The sequence below is a fragment of the Nematolebias whitei genome, chromosome 9 (assembly GCF_014905685.2).
Source record: "Nematolebias whitei isolate Nwh7 chromosome 9, NemWhi1, whole genome shotgun sequence".
In the NCBI taxonomy this organism is placed as follows: domain Eukaryota; kingdom Metazoa; phylum Chordata; class Actinopteri; order Cyprinodontiformes; family Rivulidae; genus Nematolebias; species Nematolebias whitei.
This window is the reverse complement of record NC_056506.1, coordinates 2,294,872-2,311,087: the sequence shown is the minus strand read 5'-3', so window position 1 is coordinate 2,311,087 and position 16,216 is coordinate 2,294,872. Positions and strand designations below refer to the sequence as shown.

Sequence of the window (16,216 nt, the reverse complement as noted above, 5' to 3'; positions counted from 1 at the left end):
GGATATGTTAAGGCCTCCAAATTAGCGCTCTTTGACGGAAAAAAATTAGAAACGACAATTACAATAGGCCTTCGCAGCGCGCAGCGCTTAGCTGCTCGGGCCTAATAACTCATTTACAACAGTGGATGGAAGGCTTGAAGCCAAAAGTGAGCCTAACTAGCGGTGCTGACCTTCCACATTATGCCATAATACATGTCCCGATTATAAGCTATGAGGAGGCGACCAGCGATGAAAGATATACAGGTCCTTCTCAAAAAATTAGCATATTGTGATAAAGGTCATTATTTTCCATAATGTAATGATAAAAATGAAACTTTCATATATTTCAGTTTCATTGCACACCAACTGAAATATTTCAGGTCTTTAATTGTTTTAATACTGATGATTATGGCATAAAGCTCATGAAAACCCAAAATGCCTGTCTCAAAAAATTAGCATATCATGAAAAGTTTCTCTAAACAAGCTATTAACCTAACCATCTGAATCAACGACGTAACTCTAAACACCTGCAAAAGATTCCTGAGGCTTTTAAAAACTCCCAGCCTTGTTCATTACTCAAAACCGCAATCATGGGTAAGACTGCCGACCTGACTGCTGTCCAGAAGGCCATCATTGACACCCTCAAGCAAGAGGGTAAGACACAGAAAGAAATTGCTGAACGAATAGGCTGTTCCCAGAGTGCTGTATCAAGGCACCTCAGTGGGAAGTCTGTGGGAAGGGAAAAGTGTGGCAGAAAACGCTGCACAACGAAAAGAGGTGACCAGACCCTGAGGAGGATTGTGGAGAAGGGCCGATTCCAGACCTTGGGGGACCTGCGGAAGCAGTGCACTGAGTCTGGAGTAGAAACATCCAGAGCCACCGTGCACAGGCATGTGCAGGAAATGGGCTACATGTGCCGCATTCCCCAGGTCAAGCCACTTTTGAACAAGAGACTGCGTCAGAAGCATCTCACCTGGGACTGCTGCTGAGTGGTCCAAAGTTATGTTCTCTGATTACAGTAAATTTTGCATTTCCTTTGGAAATCAAGGTCCCAGAGTCTGGAGGAAGAGAGGAGACACAGAATTCACATTGCTTGAGGTCCAGTGTCAAGTTTCCACAGTCACTGGGGTGTCATGTCATCTGCTGGTGTTGGTCCACTGTGTTTTATCAAGGGCAGGGTCAATGCAGCTAGCTATCAGGAGATTTTGGAGCACTTCATGCTTCCATCTGCTGAAAAGCTTTATGGAGATGAAGATTTAATATTTCAGCACGACCTGGCACCTGCTCACAGTGCCAAAACCACTGGTAAATGGTTTACTGACCATGGTATTACTGTGCTCAATTGGCCTGCCAACTCTCCTGACCTGAACCCCATAGAGAACCTGTGGGATATTGTGAAGAGAAAGTTGAGAGACGCAAGACCCAACACTCTGGATGAGCTTAAGGCCGCTATCGAAGCATCCTGGGCCTCCATAACACCTCAGCAGTGCCACAGGCTGATTGCCTCCATGCCACACCGCATTGAAGCAGTCATTCATGCAAAAGGATTCCCGACCAAGTATTGAGTGCATAACTGAACATGATTATTTGAAGGTTGGCGTTTTTTGTATTAAAAACACTTGTCTTTCATTGGTGGGATGAAATATGCTAATTTTTTGGGACAGGCATTTTGGGTTTTCATGAGCTGTATGCCATAATCATCAGTATTAAAACAATTAAAGACCTGAAATATTTCAGTTGGTGTGCAATGAATCTGAAATATATGAAAGTTTCATTTTTATCATTATAATATGGAAAATAATGACCTTTATCACAATATGCTAATTTTTTGAGAAGGGCCTGTATGAGGGAGATGTTAGGAGCCATCGAATGAGGAGTATCCAGAGCCATAACTCAGGGTTTTAGGTGGCTGGTGATGAGTGTCGATGGGTTGCGGTCCCATCGCCTGCAGTGGGAGATAGCTGAGCGCGTGGCAATTCGCTCAGCTATGTGGTTAGCAAAAGAGATGTCTACAGCAGCAGCATTGAAGGAGTTGATTATTGTAACTCCCACTCGTCTAGATGAGGATCGGAAATCAAGGGTCGTAGCCTCAATGACAAAACCAGAGGAAAAACCAATTGAAGAACCCCTAAAGTTAGGGAAAGAGGACACAGAGAAATCATCAACATCACAGGGGGTCAAGAAAAGTGAGGACCCTTTAAGGATTAATCCTCAGGGATCGAAAACGCCTCTGACCTCACCCTCAGAAAAAGACTTGAAAAGTTCAGCCACAAGACGACGCAGAAGTGGCGCAGATTCACAAGAGGGACAGTCAAGGTGTAAGACACTAGCAAAAATACAACCATTAAATGGAGAGAGAGAGGAAAGCGATGAAGAGAGCTCACAGGGAGAACCAGAGGCTGATCTGAGTCAGGAGGACACAGATGATGGAGGTAGTGCCAGCTTAGGATCAATAGCAGGCCAATACGATGGTCCAATCAAGCCATTGAGAATAGGGCAAAGGAAAGGACAGAAGAAGGGGGTAGAGATACTGGATGTACACAGGTGTCGGAAAGGTTGGCCAGAGACTTGAGTTGGGGTCCGGTACAGGCGAGTGATGGGTGCCGAACCTACATCCCTGAAGCTGGCCAAAATCATTATGACATTCCACCAGTTTGGGCAGACAGGTCAGAGGAGATAGTGGAACTGACTGTAAAAGCTACGTTGGGAGAGTGGGCCAACATTTTAATGATGCCTTCGTACCCCACCTTAGCAGCCCACAAACCCTTAACCAGTAAGTTTAGAACAGGTTACTTGGGAATAGTGCACGATGTGATGCTAAGAAGGATGAAAAAGACTGCCTACAAATATGCCCAAGAAACAGAAAAGAAATTGCGAGATGAAATATCGGCCGATGAAGAAGATGACACATCCACGGCCGAGGCAAATCCATCATATCATGTGCCTCAATCAACCCCTGAACTGAAGCGGGCAGACCAAAGCCGAGCCTCCGGCTCAGACACTGACAGTTATCGTGAGTACAAAAAGCTGAAAACCTTAGTGAGAGAAAAAAGACCCCAAGAGACCACTGAGGAATACATCAAAGATGTGTGGCCCATGGTCGTTAGCTCTACTGAATGTGAAGCAGCAAAAAAGCTGTGGCTTGGTAATGTCACTACAAACCCAGTGAGTAAAGGGGAGTTGGCTCAAAGCTAGTATGAGAAATTAGTCCTGGAGGATATGGACGACGAGGACTCTCAGATTCAATGGACAAGAGTGCGCATGGATCAAGGGCAACGCCTCACACCAGTCTGGTATCAACTCAAACAAGTAAATTCCCCCTAACAGATATGTTAAAGCCCTGAGAAGCATAACAAAAGGGAGAAGGGGAGAAATCACATTTGCTAAAATGCCCCAACATGAGACCACTGTCGCCCAAATAGATCAGGCAGTGAAGTCATACGACCTAGAACAGCAGTTCTGGGATGAGCGAAATAAAAGCAAGGCAAAACAGAGCCCAAAACAACCGAAGGCAGCTGAAAGGGCCCCCCAGCAACCACAATACAGGGAGCGGCCCCCAAGGCCGCAAGAGTCACCGTACAAAAACCAGTAACCAAGAATATTTCAAGCTCCAGCTGCAAACCAAACACCCCAGAAGTGGGCAAATATATACTGCCAGAGGAATACGCAAAGCTCACCCCAGAGGAAAAGAAGGCCCTCCAAGAGTCCCGCACGAAAGGGAATGGAGGGCCAGCTAAATGATGGCCAAAAGGTTGTGGGTCACCCTAGAGAATGCCTATTGGGATGGGGATAAAATCTACACTAAACTAGGTGGAGAGCCTTCCCTGATAGACTCTGGGGCAGAGGTGTCAATGACCCGCAGAAACCTAAAAACAATAGGACACCTCACGGTCCAATTGGCTAATGGTACCGTAGAAAAAATGTCTTTTGGCTAATGGAAAGGAATTGTATGGATAAAGGGACCTTATAACCTCATGACAGTAACAGATTTGAAAGAACTAGGAAAGCCAAAAAGAGACCGAAGAGCCCTGAATAGATTGCTGAATACACTCAAATCCAGATTAGTAAAAATAGGGCCAACACATGAAAAAAAAAAGGAAATCAGAGAGTGGTATAAACCTGTAAATATCCCCCAAGTAACAGAGCAAAAATTAAATGAGAGCGACTTCTCCCTGGCAGGGAAAGAGAAGTTAAAACAAATCATCAAGTCAGCCTCAGCGGCCAAGTTTAAAAATGACTGCAGGGATTTGGGTCCAAGATTTGTGCACATAATCGAAGGAGGAGTACATCCACCTGTGCGACAGTATCCCCTCAACCCAGGGGCAGTTGAAGAAATGAACAAAATCGTAAGAGAATTAAGTGCTTTGGGGATCATTAGAGAAGAAACAAATCCTATTACTAACAGCCCCATCCAGGCAGTAAAGAAACCCGAGTCTGCCGAAGGAGGATGGCGACCAGTAATCAACTTCAAAGCACTTAACAGACGAACAGTGGCCAACCGAGCTAGCCTAATCAACCCACAAGGTACTTTGAAAACCCTGCAAGTGAAAGAGTACAAATCCTGCATCGACTTAGCAAATGGATTCTTCTCGCTCAGACTGGCCAAACAATCACACGGGAAAACAGCTTTCACCCATCAAGGGAGAAGCTACGTTTGGCAGCGATTGCCACAGGGATACAAAAACTCTCCAAATGTGTTTCAATCAGCCGTGATGGATGTGCTTAAAGACTTAGGTGCCACAGTTTACATCAATGATGTGTTTATCGCAGATGACACAGAAGAAGAACATCTGGAAAGATTAGCAAAGGTGGTGCAGCGAGTCATAGAAGCAGGGCTGAAATTGAATCTGAAGAAATGTCAGTTTGGACAGTTTCGAATAAACTATCTAGGGTTTCAAGTAACAGCCGATCTGGGACTCTCAGAAGGCTACAGAGAGAAACTCGAACAGATTCAGCCCCCCGAGTCTGAAAATGAACTGCAAAAAATCTTAGGTTTATGCAACTATGTGAGAGATCATGTCCCCAACTATCAGAAATATGCCAAACCCTTGTATGCTTGCCTAAGAAAAGAGAAAGGGAAAACGAACAGAAAAGTAAAAAAGCTTGGATTTGGACCGCTGAAAACCAAAATGACATGGAAAAACTGAGAACAAAAATACAGGAAGCGGTACGCTTAGAACCAAGAAGCCTTATGACAAAACTCGTAGCTGAAGTTAGCTATGAGGAAGACGATGCCATGATAGCAGTTAAAAATGAAAATGGAGGTTTAGTTACTCTTTGGAGTTACACGTTAACCTCAGTTGAGAAAAAATTTCCTCAGGAAGAAAAATAATTAGCAGTACTTGCTAGATACTGGGGAATGCTGAAAGATCTGGCTCAAGGGCAGCCTATTAAAGTCATAACACAGAGCCAAGTGCACAAATATCTCAGAAAGGGAACAATTGAAAGTACCAAAGCTACCAACACAAGATGGGGAAGACATTTTGTTAGACCCGGATCTAGAGATAGGACCGGCACAGCCGGCAAGCAGGAAAATGACAAAAGAGACACCTGAACAACAAAAAATGCATGACTGGACTGTCTACACAGACGGATCCAAGAAGGGATCTGATCAGGTAGCACATTGGGGATTTATCCTCAAATATCAGGGGAACAAGTACTACCGTGGGGGGGGGGAGAGTGCCAGGAAGTGCGCAAACAGGAGAAGTTACGGCAATACTCGAAGGACTGCTAGAATTGACAAACAAAAAAGTGAGAAGAGCAAAAGTAGTGACTGACAGTCATTACTGTGCACAAGCTTTAAATGAGGACTTATCCATATGGGAAGAAAATGGATTTGAAAGTGCCAAGGGAAAAGTGGTGGCTCACCAAGACTTGTGGAAGAAAATAGCTGAACCCAGGCTAAATCTGCAGTTAGAGGTAGAGCACCAAATGTCCCACACTAGAGAAGGAAAATACTGGCAGGGCAACGAAGAAGTCGATCGTTATGTCCAGCAGAGAAAAATAGTTTTTGTCGGGATCGAGAAGTGAAACAGAACTTCTGAAGGTCGGAGGGTCCCAGAAGAGTACGTGGTAGAGGTTGTACGGGGCGTGCATGAAGGCCTAGGTCATGCGGGCGTACAACCTACACGTAAGGAGTTGGAGAGTCAGGAACTCTGGGTCCCTTTAAAACAAGTCTGCAAGGTGCTGCAGGACTGCAAAGTATGTGGTCAATACAACGCAGGACGGCGAGGGCACCGAGTGGATGGGCAAACTATCAAAAGCACCATACCCTGGGGCTCAGTGTGCATGGATGTAGCTGGGCCTCTGGGAGTCACGGGCAAGAAGGGAGAGAAATACCTTCTAGTGCTAGCAGACTCAATGTCAGGATATGTGGTAGTGAAGCCAGCAAGAAAAGCTAATGGCAACAGTGTTGTTAGCATGTTAGAGCAGGTCTGTGGGTCATTAGGCATTCCAAAGGAACTGGGAACTGATAATGGAATGCATTTTTGCAATGCACAAGTGGATCACTGGTGCCAGACTTTTGGGGTAATGCGTGTGTATTCACCTCCCTACACACCTCAAGCCAACGGAGTGACCGAAAGAGCCATAGGTTTAGTCAAAAATTGGATTGCTAAAAATGCTAATACTAAAGAATGGAGTACTAAAACTGTGGAAATAGGACAGGCCCTGAATGATAGGCGTTGAGATGGTAGACCCTCCCTCTCAGAGGAGCTTAACCAACGACAGTTCACCACGCAGGAAACTGGGCGGGGCTCCGATGATAAGGAGGAACAGCCAGACCCTGAAACCTCATTCAAGGTGGGGCAGAAGGTGTGGGTCAGAGCACAGGATCACACGTCAGCAGTAGCAGTAAGGTCCAAATACAACACCACAGACAGAGTAAAGAGACTGTTAGACAAAAACACAGTCGAGTTAGAAAAGAAAGGGATCCAAGGAATAGAGCAACTGAAGCCAATTCCTAGCTAAGTTAAAACCAGAAACTGGAGTATGGCCAAAGAACCAAGTACCACGCTCCCCTTTATTAGAATGGCCACTCTATGCGGGGGAGTCATCCTACGAAGAACAGCTTCAGAGATTTGGGCAGGTAGGGCTCTGAAAACATTGGAATATGCTAAAAAAGGATACCTGTCGACAGAAGATGAAGCCCTCAGATGGAACAAGCTGGAAAACAACTGTGTCGTCTGCCTGGACCCAAGTTGTCTACCTCTTCTCTGGGAAGGACCGGGAAAAAATAAACCCCTCAAACCTAAAGCAAGTAAGCAATATGTCCGAGATTTCCAAGTGAAACCTATAAAAGTAATGGATGCATTTATTTGTGGGAAGTGCAGATTTTCTGTCCTGCCTCGGATGATTATAATAACACAATGGGATCTGAATGGCAAAGGCCCAAGAGACTGTACTTGTGAGTGGAACGGAACCGTCGTGAAATACTGCGGGAGCTGCCAAGAAGAAATGCAAAATGGTCAGCGGTTGCACTCAGAAAGGGCAGTGGGTTGGCAAGTAAGAAGATACTATGACCCCCTCAAGTCCTTTAAAAACAAGTTAGATGAAAGAAAATCTGAGGCCCCAAAAGAAAACACAAGGATGCAACATTATGACCAAGGGCCGAACGCTACACCCTCGGCCCCACCATTATATCCAGGGATAGTTAAACCCAACGAGGGGGAAGAGGCTAAAAAGAAAGGGAAATGTTAGAACCCTCAGGATTTGCTCGAACAATCAGTGCAACAAGCCTGGCCCTATAATCCCACAATGGGAAAAGCGAGAAACGCATCTCTCAGCACTAATCAGTTTCCACTGGTCTTCAGGGACCCGCCGGGAACAGATGGAGGTGAAAGAAACCAGCTACCTGATGAAGTGAACGAAGAAGCTCAAAAAGGCAGCTGGAAGGGCCCCTGGGAGCTAACAACATGGGCTCTACTGGTAGCAGAGGTAATCCTAAACCAAGATCTCCCATTAATCGACCTGCCGGAGGTTCTTCGAGAGGCAGGGACCAGGCACACAAATCTGTACTACCACACCACCAGCCTGGATGCATGGGCTATACACGGGGCTAGACCCAAGCAAAAAACAGCTGAGTATCTAGTGACCCCGGAAGCCTGGGAGAGGAAAGGAGTGCTGCAGATACCCGGAACGGCTGCACAACGGGTAGACACTCCCATAAGGCCAGACTCCACCCAGAGGGTTAGAGTTTCCGTGCAGATGATCATTGTACCATACAGGGGAGTATACTCCGTTGGGGCCACAATCCAGCCGATCGAAGACAGTAAGAATGACGCTGAAAAGCCTCAACTAAGCAAAACGGACAAAAGACCAAGTGTGCTGAAAGCCTGGGCCAGCAAGATGTTCCCGAGGAGAGTCCCCATGGATATTCAATGTGGTCTATTTGAATGTATCCAGATTAAGAAATAAACTAAGGTGGGGACCCAACTACCGAGAGCCATATCAAAGCAGATTCTTTGAAATTTCTGTAGGAGAGATGGTGATCTGGACCACGAGTCCATCCATGAAAAGGGCACTCTATAAAAGGGCATGTAGACCAGAGCGGTATGTGTTAGAAAATCAGTATCTACCCCTGCGGGTGATAAGGGATCGGGTGATGACGCCTTACAACTGCTGGGTGAGGCCAGGGGCAAGATCAGGATATAGAGTGCAAGTAATGTACAAAGGCCAGCCACTTATAACTCAGGTAGAGATGTTAGACGAAGAGGGCCCAATAAATAGACGACGTCGTACTCATCTCGATCACATCGGGCGACTAGAAAGAGCAATTTGGCAAGCTTATGTTAATACAGTATGGGGTGCATATGGACCCCAACCCGAACCGACGGAGTGGTTGGTGATGCAGTGGAAATGTTTGCAACCTGGATTGCCACACCCCTCTCTGCTATATCTAGAACTTCTTAAAGGACGAGTGACCACAGTCAACAGATACTCAGAGAACGGCAAGAGCTAGGAGCAAAACAGGCCCTTTACCAAAATGATCCCCCTGAAAAATAGAGACCCGAACAGCGATGATTCAAACAACGAAGACTCAGATGATGAAGCGACCCCCAACCGACCTAAGGACTGTCCAAGGATTACGATTAAGGATAAAGCAGCTTGTCTACGTACCCTGATGCGGGGACTCGTAGTGTTAATAGGCTTTGTAATGTTGTTGGTTATTTTGTATCAAGCTAGAATTAGACCATGGAGCCTCACACATGTAACAGTCTCCCACAGGAGATTCAAATATGCAAACATGACCTGCTGGGATATCACTCGAAGCAACATCTTCATGCCATGGAACCAAAATGAGACCATTCAAAATCAAACTTTGACTTAGAATCGAGTGAAACGAGCGGGCTATCGAGCCTGGAGGAAAAAGCTGATGGACGATTTCTAAATCGTCCATCGTTAAACAGGGGTGGAGGCCTCCAGGTTCAACTGTCCCCCTCTTACAATGCTGTGATTGCTAGTATCACTCAGCCCTCTGTGAACAGTAAACAGCCATCAGTGTGCTAATGATCCATTGTTAGGCTGATGGTCCTTCTTGAGCATGTGATCAGCTAGTTTTGGTTGTCAGCAGCAAAACTGGTTGATCCACTCTGAGACGGTGCTATTTAAGAGACTGAGCTGAATACAGCTCCTCAGACTGAGGAAGTCTCTCGGATGAGAGACGAAACGTTTCTACATTTTTTTGTTGATTTGCTTTGTTTTGGTTTTTTTTTTTTTAATGTTCCGAGGACCAGATTTAACTTTTTTAGATTTTTCTACCTGGATTATTGAGCATGCATCAGGATAAGTTAAAAGAACAACAAGATGTAACTGGATACACCCTGACAAAGAACCACCCGAATGGCAATGTGATCGGGCCTGCCGACCACTGCCAGGGTTGGCCCACCAAGGCCACTGGGACAAAGAAGTGATCTATCCCGTGCCGCCAAAAGCTGTCAGGCGATCTTCCCACGTTGGGAGTTATGGGGCAATATCCATTTAGACTGTGACAAAATACCCCCACTCATTCAAAGAAATCACACTGGAACGTATCGGAACCGTACTGGAATTAAAACCATTCACACTATAAGACACAAGAAGATACTCAAACCCAATGCAACCGACATAAAGCCTCACCAACGACCAACTAAGGCCTATGATGATGAAACAGTCCCGCCGGGCAATGTAATATACATGGTAAAGATAGAGTCCAATGATAACGGGGCAGAGAAGGCTGCAACAGAATATTGTAAGGAAAACAAATTAAAGAAGCTCCCAATCTGCTATTGGAACCTGTATGGTGAGTGTAAATCTCAAAATAATTTACCAATAACCCCAGTAGCAAATCAAAGATATTATTACTGGAGCTGGGCAGCTATATTTCATCCTGTTAATGCCTGGCACGAAGATTGGTTGAACATGACATTGCCCTGGGTATGGGTGGTCCCTGGTTTGCCCCACTTCGAAGGTGACTTTGTGGAAGGGTATACCAGGACTTATGCAGGCCTGATGGGGCCATATTACTCAGACATGTACGTGCAGAGGCTGCCCAAACCAAACGAGCTATTTAGTGCACCAAAAGGTGATTTTAACAAAATTGATGAATGTGTAGCCGAACAAATTTTCCTTAGCCTTAATAACTCAGTGTGGGAGAGTAGTGGGGCATCACCTAGATGCAGACTGTGGGAAACAGAAGTAGCAGTCATGTCCACTTGGCGCTATGACTGTATGGAACTAAAGAAAGAAAAGACGATCAAAATATTGCTCCAAGCCTGGCACGAGTATCACCATAGAGATGACTCATGTACTTGGTGGGGATTTCAGGAGGAAGAAATAAGAGAATGGGTGGTCCTTTGTTTAAAACACTCTGCTAATTATTGGATCAGGTATCAATTCTTAGCTACAGTTTACTTCAAAGAGCAGGACATATGATCAAATGCTTTATATCGTCCCGGCAGGTATGTCAGCCCAAGGCCATGGCAAATGTTTTGTAATGGGAAAAAAGATGTCTACAATTAGCTTGGCCTGCAGGATTTGTTACGAGTTACCTGGATGGGATACTTACTGTCGAAATCACTATAACGACGAATTCATAACTCATGCAGCTGAGGTAGTGTGGAAAAAGTATAGTGACGGAAAATGGAGAAGATCTGTACCTGATGGTACAAGTTGCACTAACGTCATATTAGGACATAAGCTGAAAACTAGAAAGAGTATTCAGGGAGTGATTGTCCCCTTCGTCTCCAATTCTATGATTGCTCTGGCCGAAGGACATGCACTGAGACGACGCCTATGTTTTGGCGATGAGTTGCATGGCTACGATTGGGTAGGCCCAAACAAAATCTACTCTAATCTCACATGTCAATATCCAGAAGAAAGTTGGAAAAATGTGGCAAGGGAGAGGAAGAACATGACTGTGCTTGGTATGAAACTGTTAGTTACACAGAAGGCCGTAAAGTCACGGAAGTACTGCATGAAGTAGGTGAAGTGATCAAGGAAGGCAGAAGAACCGTTGAAGGATGGATAGTTGTTCTTTTCCTTCAGATCTGGCCTTATTTGGCAAGCTTAGTTGGAGTGATAGCTGTTGCCTTATTAGAACGTGTGGTCCTACAAGAAGGTATCAAGGCCATGTGTCACCCATGTGGGAGGAACTACAAGCCACTCCCACCAGAACCGGGCGCTGGCTCGGCTTAAAACTGAGAGAACACAGAAACAGTCTCACATCCGCCCCGGAGCAGCAGAGAGCAGAACTCAAAGAGATCCTCGGAGTCAAGAACATCATGGATTGCCCAACAACCAGTGCTCCAACTGATGTGAGTACATTTTATGCAGACTCAGATAGCACTACGGCCCCCATGCAGACCTCTTGGCCAAGATGCCCATCCCATTTTAAGGGGAGCACGACAGAATATTTCCTAATAATGATTGCATGGATGTGCTACTGCCACACGGGCAAGTGGGGTAATGGGAGATTGATTCGATTCCCTGTGGCCTTCCAGGCCTACGCCAAGATAATCGTGACCCATGTAATCCTAAAGAGGGCTGAAATAATGCCACACTTATTTGTTACCTATGTCTTGGGAAGGGTCCAGACCTCACTCCGGCAGAGAGTAGTGATTTCATCTTGGCTATTGGTAGATTCCATCGTAGTGACCCTCGAGTGTGTGGCCACACTCACCCCTCTGTCTATACCCATCACAAACTGTGGGAGCATAGTTGGAAGAATCGTGATGGCGGTGATGGAAGGAGCTACAGTGTATAACCATCACCGTGCTGGCACACCTACTATACCAAACCCTATCCTTGCGACCCCAAAACAGACAACGATGGACCCTGAAGATAGTCATCCTAATTGGATGGGGTCTGGCCTGGGGGATCTGTTCTGTGCTATATTGGACTGGTCTCTGCACCACAGTACCCATCGTAGTTTGGATGATGACTTATGCTACAATCTTCAAAACCAGACCTGAACCTGCTCCTACTGCACCGGAGGGAAGTGGAGGCCACGGAATCTCCATAGATGGAATCCCCAATTCACCAAAAATACAAAGAATCTTAATCATTATAACCAACAATGCTTAAATACCCCCCTGCTAATGCTATTATTAATTATTAATCTAATGTCTGTTTAATTCCGGGCAACATTGCTCGATGAGGTCCTTGATGTCGGCTGATGGCCTGTATAGGTCCAGTAACGGTTGAGGGCCTTTGAAAAGCGATGGAACCCAGGGAAGAAGAAAAAAAAAAGGAAAGAAAAAATATATAATAATAATAAAAATAATAAAAAAATAAAAATAAAATAAAAAATAAATGTAGTAATTGTGTTGTAGTGTTAAATCTTGTTTTATCCCCTTTTGTCGTTACAGGAGCATGAAGTAACCTGCTGTTTCTGTCACAAAGGATTGACAGAAACCAAATATCTCTGGGCTGTCGGTTCGTCCTGGTGGTGCCAGTGCTGTCACTCTGGCTTGGTGGCCAGAACTGTGGTGAATGGAATTCTTGTCTCAGACGAGCCCCATAGTCTGCTGCAAGTATCCACAGCGGTGTGCATGGAAACAGAGCGCACCTGCAAAGTCATCTGGACCTCGGCTCTGAACTCAGTGCCCTATCGTCCAAGGGGAGCTATCCCACCATGAGCCTCATACTACCCAGTGGTAGCCAAGTTGTGGGAACACCTCCATAACGTCACCAGGTTCGTGGCAATCCATCTGTACACTGGGCTGCCCTTGGTCCACGGCCCATCCTTCGGGGTTATGCAGGGATCATCAGAGCCTCTGCCCCCGACAGTGCCAGCCTCCTTAGGGGCAAACCTAGGAGCCACTCCACCATTGGTTCCGACTCCCGTGATGACAACAATTCAAGAATGGAATACAAATCCACCTAACGTCCATCTGGCACCAACCCTGATGGTGACGACTCGACATGAGACCCCAGCCGTTACTTCACCTGACCTGCCATCTACGGGGGCTCAGCCTGAGACCGAACCCATGGAAGTAAGGGCAGCATCTCCTGAACCGCCCCTTCTCTCCCTGGAGTCTCCTCCTACATGTCTCTGCGTGAGTGCAGCTACGGAGTGCACTCTCAGGACATTATTACCTGCAGTGTTCCCTCAGTGAGGACTGAACTAGGCAAAAGGGCCTTCTCCTACTCCGCTCCTGTTTCCTGGAATATCTTACAAAAAGATTTGAAGCTCTCGACCTTGACCTCTCTAAGTGTCTTTAAGAATCTGTTGGACTCCTGGCAGGGTCCAATGCAGACATGTTCCTGTTTTTAGTTTTTTACATTTGTCTTGTAATCTAGCTGTTTTTTGTTTTGTTACCTTTTTCCTTTTAGCCATCCTATTTGTTAAAAAAAACAACCTGTAGTATGAGTTTTTATAACTGTTTATTGTTGTTGCTGTTGTCCATTGTTGTCATCTTTCTTTGTTGAAATCAGGTCTCTCTTGTAAATGAGTCATCGAGGCTCAATGGGATTTACCTGTATAAATAAAGGTTGATTGATTCTCTCCCTGGAGTGCCCAGAACTGTACCAATTGGAAACCTATCTTGATCATTTCGTGAGCACTGAAGTTGGCCCACTTAGTCCGACCAACTCCACGAGCACTGCTCCGTATGATCCTACAAGCCCTGAAGATTCTAACCCACCAAGCCTGATCAACCCGGATGGAACATTTCTGGACCCAACTCATCCTGATGGGCCAGTAAATGCCCCTCAAGAATCGATGCAAGCACGACCACAGCGAGTGCCAGAGGCGTATACGTGGGTCTATTCAGATGAAGGACGACCCATCTATGAGCCCATCACTCCTGTTGAGTCTCCCATGAGTGTGGAGGCGACATCCTCTCAGCCTGTCACTAGCACAGCCCCACCTTCATCTGAGGATGCACATCACTCCGGGGATCCGACATCTCAAGTGGGCAACTCACGAGAGGTCAACTCTGGCGAGCTGACGATAGTGGATTATTGGGATGCTGCTGACGAGGAGGCCCAAAGCCTTGGGCCTAGCGATACTGAAGATCCAGCACCGTATCACGAGGATCTGGTCAATTTGGATTACGAGGAAGATGTCTTAAAAGTGGATACAGCTGATGAAGATCGGGACTCGCTTGGAGTTTAAGTGTGGGTTGAGGGAACAGTCTGACTCCGTGGATGGGGTGTCAAAGATGTACGGAGTTCAGCCTGATCTTATAGGGATCGGGCAAGTCAAGACATGTTATTCAGTGTTATTCTGCTAGTTTCATGCCTGGTATGTAGGCCTCGAAGCCTTAAATAATCAAAACCATGTGCAGAGCAACACAAACACTCACACACCCCATAAGAATGGATATGACACCCAACTACACAGGCTCATTAAGACGCACACACACACATGCTCACTAAGACACACACACACACAGGCCCGTTTGAGAGGCACACACACGCAAGGAGAGAACAGCAGAAGTAGAACATGTTTTTCTTTTTTTTTTTTAATTACCAGTTTCAGATGAATGAGAAAGATGTGTTTATAATAAATCAATAAACAAGTAGATGATCAAGTGATATTATAAACTTTGTGATTTTAAAATGTAATCTTTATGATTTTACAATGTAATCTGTTTTCAAGCTTAGTCATGTTGTTGAAAGAAAAAACTAGCAGTTTCTCAAATGTTCTGGAAAAGAAGTTACAAGCAAGGGCATCACACAAGGGGAAAGTCCCAGAACACAGCTCTGAGCAAATCAGAATAGGCCAACTCAGAATGACTGAGCATTATTGAACAAAATACACCCAGATTTTAATATGCATTAGGAGTGACTGGCAAAATCTCATAAGAAGTCGGTAAAGTCGGACCAAAGTCCAACCCAAGAGGGATGGGTTAGCCTAATGGGGTGACTGGTCTGGAGATGTCAGTCAAAATCTCAGGCTATATAAACAAAAGTTTCAGTGAAAACTCTGCTGTTTTGGGGATCCATTTCACAAGCGAGGGAGCTCAGGACAAGACCCAAAGAACCTCTGGACGAATTGTGGATTATTGGGCAATTTTGGACGGTCTCTGCTGGAGGAGAACTAGGGTGAAATCCGTTGGAATAAGTTTCCTTTTTGGAACTATTCTTCAACCCATCAGCCCAGATTTATTCCTAAATCCTTTTCTTCAAAATTCAGACCAGCAGAGGACCAGGAACGGCCCACATCTGAGAGAAAAGATGGGGAAATTTGCCTCTTGCTAATTCAAACCATGGTAAGAGGACGTTTCTCAGACTTTGCCCTAAATGAAACCTTATCCCAAATTATAGCAGTGGTGTATGAATTGACAAGCAAAAAAATCAATTATATTAAAAACCTGGTTGCTCAGAGTTGTAGAAGGGTCTTCTTTGTGGTGAGGAATAATCTGTTGGGGCAGGTAGTGAGAGTAGGTAAACTGTGTGGGTACTTGTGTTCCTGAGGGAGACCGGGCATGGCCGGCCGGACTGAAGGAAATCCGAGGACGAGCAGAGAGGAGTCCAAGAGCCTGTTTCAAGCCCATCCACAGGAACTGAGATCTACCTCGCCCAGGAAAGGTCAACAACTAAAAAAGGGACTAAGGAGTGAAAATTATTCATCATGTAATCTCTGTGTAATCAAGTGTAATCATTATTGTGCAATACCGCTGTTCCCCTGCAAAAGTTATTGATTAAAGCAAAGCAAAACGTAAAATTCTGGATTCTTATTTCAAACCCCCCTTTTGTTCATGGAAGTGGAAAACTTGGTTCAATGAAACAACAGAAACATGGGAGGTTTTAA

The 16,216-nt window shown here is 45.4% G+C and overlaps 1 protein-coding gene across 1 annotated transcript in view; it reads left to right on the top strand.

Moving 5' to 3' along the window:
• Positions 1–14,575, top strand: part of mrpl37 (mitochondrial ribosomal protein L37) — a 138,165-nt gene extending 123,590 nt beyond the window's left edge. Inside the window, exon 8 of the mRNA XM_037681972.1 lies at positions 14,041–14,575. Coding sequence (XP_037537900.1) covers positions 14,041–14,575 — 535 coding nt within the window. The remainder of the gene's footprint in view (positions 1–14,040) is intronic.
• Positions 14,576–16,216: the final 1,641 nt, after the last annotated feature.